At 31.1% G+C, this 2,748-nt stretch overlaps 1 protein-coding gene across 1 annotated transcript; it reads left to right on the top strand.

The window, feature by feature from the left end:
* Positions 1-1,357: 1,357 nt before the first annotated feature.
* On the top strand, positions 1,358-1,765 carry LOC136809936 (chymotrypsin-like elastase family member 1; the record flags this gene model as incomplete). The annotated part of the gene is given in 1 exon segment (XM_067066503.1): positions 1,358-1,765. A coding segment is annotated over 1 exon segment (332 nt), but the record flags the coding sequence as incomplete, so codon positions are not given.
* Positions 1,766-2,748: the final 983 nt, after the last annotated feature.

Below are 2,748 nucleotides of genomic sequence, written 5' to 3' on the forward strand. Positions count from 1 at the left end.
AATATAATCTCTCAAAGCAAGTCAAGTAGAAACAATGAAAAGAAACATAAGATTTCCAGACCGGGTTTTTTTATTCGGACTATGAGTCATTTGAAAGCATATCTTATACTATGATAGAAAATCAGGATTCAGTGATTACAAAATTACCCGTAGCAATCATTCATGAAAAGGCTGTACCCCTATCAAATCACAAATAAGAAACGCGAAATAATTTCACTGAAAGAGATTTATTTCAAAAATAAATGTGCAGATCTCTCTACATAGAATTAGAAAACGATTAAACTAATGTTAAAGGATTGAAAATTTATTAATCACTGGATGTAATTACTGTTACACACTTGGAATTTCTATTGAAGAAAACTTATTTTATTAATAAAGTCCCAGAGAAGTTGTAAGAACTAGACGTATAGTATGACATACTGGGTATCGAATTCGAACATGATTCCGAGTAGAAGGTTGTTGTATGTGTTTAAGAAAATGTAAGAAAATAGTACCAACGCAATAATTGTTTTTACAACAGTCATTATGATAAAAAGAATTATTCTATACCTGTAGGCAAAAACAGCCGTTTGATAATTAACGATATCACATGGCTAGTATCACATGGCAATTTTTTTATTCAAATTTTTTTGAAGATGTCTTTTGCTCTTGCTAGAAAAGAAACTTTTAAATTATTTATTGTTCTATTGTCAATTTCACTTTACATTTTTAATGACTTAAAGTAATTAAAAAGTTAATAATGAGAAAAATTTCGAACATTTGATTATGTGAGCACTTTTTATTTTGTAAAAAATGTTTCAAGTTTTTTGTTTTGTTTTTGCCTTTAGGTATAGAATAAAACATATATTCAATAGGTTTTACGTTGGTTATTGGATTTATCAATCCTGGGTGATGATATTCATCACCTCGGGTTAATAAATCTCAATAACCAACTTTTACCTATTGAATATCTGCTTATTATAACTTTCTTTACAATTTTCATAACGTTAAAGTTATTGAGAATTATTTTTTGTACAAGTTATTCATGAAAGATGGCTCATGACAATTAATATGACAAAGAGAGAAACTTTGATAAACCTTGCAAATTTAGTGAAACACGCACAAGAACTTTTTTTCTATAGAAGTGGTACAACTCGATAATTTTTTTCCGGACATCCTGTAGTCTGCTTTAGTTTAACATAAAAATGTGTGCTATTTAAAAAGTGTAATTTTGATTGTTTAAAATTCTTATAGTACGTCGTTACAGGTCATATTTAAAGAAGGCTACACTTAGATGTTTCATTCATTTGTAGTAGATTGTAATAAAATAGTAGTAAACACACAAACTAATAACTTATCGATAATACTCTCTTTCAAGGATGGGGAAAAACAAGAAATTATCCACCACAAGATGCAAGATATCTCCAACAAGCTGAACTTCCAGTTGTCCAGTCTCCACACAAAGGTTGTCATTACAACGAAGAAGTTGTTTGCGTGGGTAAAGGATTTGATAATCGACCTGATGGCTCTCAACAACCTAATGCATGCCGTGGTGATTCTGGTGGCCCATTGATGTGTCAACAATCAAACGGATCATGGACTGTCGAAGGTGTTGCTAGTTATGTTTACACTTATTGTAAATACTACACAGCTTACGCTCCAGTCAACAAATACTTGCCTTGGATCAAGCAATACGTTCGTGATTTGTAAATTGTGAAAAACAAAGAGATGTATCATATCAGTCTTTAAGTAAAATATATTTTAAAGAGATGTCTCAACTAATGAATTTTTAAAACCTTCTCATTGGTTATTCTGTTTCAGGGGCATTAGGATTTTTCGTCGATCTGGGAGATTTGGTTTGGTCGAATATATATTTCTGATAGAAGATCTTTGAAGGTAGAATTGGTTGGCTCTTTGTTTTGATTCCGGAAATTTGGACAAATTCCATCATGTTGAATTAATTTCAATATTCATAATTATCTTTTTTGAACCCTCTCACAAAAATTCTGAAATTTAATAATGAAATCTCCTCATTAGCGAGATTTCAACTTAAAAATAGATCCATTTCCGATACTGAATCAATTTTAGGATTCTGAAATACTGGGAAAATGGAAAAATAGTCAATATACAAAACACAGAAATATCTTAGTTCTCGGTTCTCTTGCCATTTGTTCCTATGAACCCCGATTAAGAGTGTTTGGAATTCAAACAAAGTCCATTGCGTTGAGAGTCTATAATTGAAACTTTTATAAGTGTTATATAGAAAGAGTGTTAGCCTGCTCCAGATGGTGAATCAATGTGTACAGAGTTTATCGTTCCAGTTCTAGTTCTGTTTTAATGAAGATTTTTTTAGCATCCATCAATAAAAGTGAAAAAGCCGTGAATTTTGTGATCAGTACATTTAATATTCGATCTATTCGTGAATTAACGAAATAACAAACATACATCCATAATAAGCTTCGGTGGTAAGTTTCGTAACAAATTTTTGATCAATGTAAGCAGTACCAGTGCAATTAACAAAACATGCGTTCTCTCTAAAATTAGTAAAACATACATCACTTTTTTCCGTTTTGATGATAGTAAGGCCAATGAAGTAAAAGACCGAAGGGCTACCGTGAAAATCACATGTCGAATTCATATTCCGACTGTGCCGACCAATCACGATTCTATTCAGCAGGTAATCAGCGTAGAAAAAAGTAAAACTATGTCTATTATTTCGATTTCATTGAAGTAACATTACCATAATTAATTTCAGTACTTTTTATACAC

Source organism: Clytia hemisphaerica, unplaced genomic scaffold, assembly GCF_902728285.1.
Source record: "Clytia hemisphaerica strain Z4C2 unplaced genomic scaffold, Clytia hemisphaerica genome assembly, whole genome shotgun sequence".
Classification (NCBI taxonomy): domain Eukaryota; kingdom Metazoa; phylum Cnidaria; class Hydrozoa; order Leptothecata; family Clytiidae; genus Clytia; species Clytia hemisphaerica.